This window comes from Seriola lalandi, unplaced genomic scaffold (assembly GCF_002814215.2).
Source record: "Seriola lalandi dorsalis isolate HSWRI2012SDOR001 ecotype SW California unplaced genomic scaffold, Sedor1 jcf7180002054576, whole genome shotgun sequence".
NCBI classification, from domain to species: Eukaryota; Metazoa; Chordata; class Actinopteri; order Carangiformes; family Carangidae; genus Seriola; species Seriola lalandi.
The window spans coordinates 446,532-448,271 of NW_019525129.1; the positions used below are offsets into that span (position 1 = coordinate 446,532).

Below are 1,740 nucleotides of genomic sequence, written 5' to 3' on the forward strand. Positions count from 1 at the left end.
CCCCACATCTGGGCTCCAATATAAAACCTTGATCACTTCATGTGTGTATTCCCCTCCTCTCTGATGTGGTTTCTCCAGGAGAGACCAGCTTGGTTCTGCACTCGGCCACAGTCCCCCTCCTCTCTACTAAGACCTGCAACCAGCCAGAGGTCTACCGCGGCCTCATCTCTTCCTGGATGATCTGTGCCGGGTACCTGGAGGGAGGAGTGGACTCCTGTCAGGTACATCAACACTCACTGAACTGATGTTCTCGTTAGTGAAGGTCTGGTGGCCTGGTGTATAAGACGTGGACTCCTTCTGCATGTGTCTCCTCAGGGGGACAGTGGCGGTCCTCTGGCCTGTGAAGACTCATCTGTGTGGAAGCTGGTCGGGGCGACCAGCTGGGGGATCGGCTGCGCCATGAGGAACAAGCCAGGCGTCTACACTCGCATTACACAGTCCCTCAGCTGGATCCGCCAACAGATGGAGGTCAGTGCAGGACAAGCTGTGTCCTGATTCAGGACCTGGGTCTTCAGAAGAACCCAAGGCCGTATTCATATAACATCCTAAAGCTAAAAGTAAGGGACATGTCCTAACTGTGAGAGTAAATGTAGACCCTGTAGAGTCTGTGAGACATGAGACAGTCCAGAGGACTCTAAGTCACAAAGACCAGACAGGTTCACAGGGAGTGATGTGCTGCAGGTAATGGGCCTCATTGTCAGTGTTTTGTAAGATTAGAAAGACAATGAACCTTTAAAACCATAACCATGAAGCTAAGATTAATGATGATTCAAGTATCTATTCCAATAACAATGGTGATAATGGTCTGCAGGACTCTCTGTTACTGGGACCAGTAAAGTCCAGTTTACAGAGCTGATGGTCTGAGCCTCAGTTATTCATTAAAGACCAGTTTGTTCATTAAGATAAAGACCAACTAGAATAAATTAAACCACCCGAGTAAATTCTAAAACCAGTGATGAAGCTGAGCTCCATCTACCTGCTGTGGTTTCAGGGTCCTGGGACCAGTTCAAGATACTTCAGACTGGTCTGTGGTTTAAGACCAGTCTTCATTTTAGATTAGTTAGACAGCTTCACAAAAATAAAAACGTATTTTAAGAGTGAGAGGACAACACTGTCAACACATTTGTATTGTTACACAGAGAAACATCCTTGTCATTGTTGGACTCTTCCAGAGTGAAGGAGCACTGACCTCATCAATCTGCCTTGTTTTTTTAGTTTGAAAAAGATGTAATTTACCCACAATTAAAAGCAAATTACTTCCTACCTCAGACAAGACAAGACAGGACAGGACAGGACAGGACAGGACAGGCAGACAGTCTCTGTCCTACCAGAATGTTGTGGAGAGGGTGTTTGGTATTGTCCAAGATCAAGAACTCAACAGCCTTTTTTACAACAGATGCATTTAGATGTCTATCTAAACTATAATTTAGATCTAAACCACAGTCTAAGTCTTTGTGAGACCAGAGGTCTGTACTACAAAGTAAGTCCAACATGACCAGGATAACTTTGTTATCTGGTTAAACTGAACCTAACATTGTCCTGATCACCTGTCCTACGAGGCTGGTTATCTACTGGGTCAGTTAACTCTGGGTTTACCTGTCCAGGTACGAGCACGTCATGAGAACGAGGCAGAGTCGTTAATTATAAGCAACATCGTCAGAACCATGAATAAAGTAGTAATATGATATGAGCAGAGACACTGATACCTGCAGGTAAGTTCAGTTATAGTGATGTCATAAA

The 1,740-nt window shown here is 44.9% G+C and overlaps 1 protein-coding gene across 1 annotated transcript in view; it reads left to right on the forward strand.

The window, feature by feature from the left end:
• The window catches only part of tmprss3a (transmembrane serine protease 3a), a 19,256-nt gene that overhangs the window by 15,418 nt on the left and 2,098 nt on the right, over nt 1-1,740 (forward strand). The window contains exons 11-12 of the mRNA XM_087177000.1: nt 79-221; nt 316-468. Of these exons, the coding sequence (XP_087033126.1) occupies nt 79-221; nt 316-468 (296 nt within the window). The remainder of the gene's footprint in view (nt 1-78; nt 222-315; nt 469-1,740) is intronic.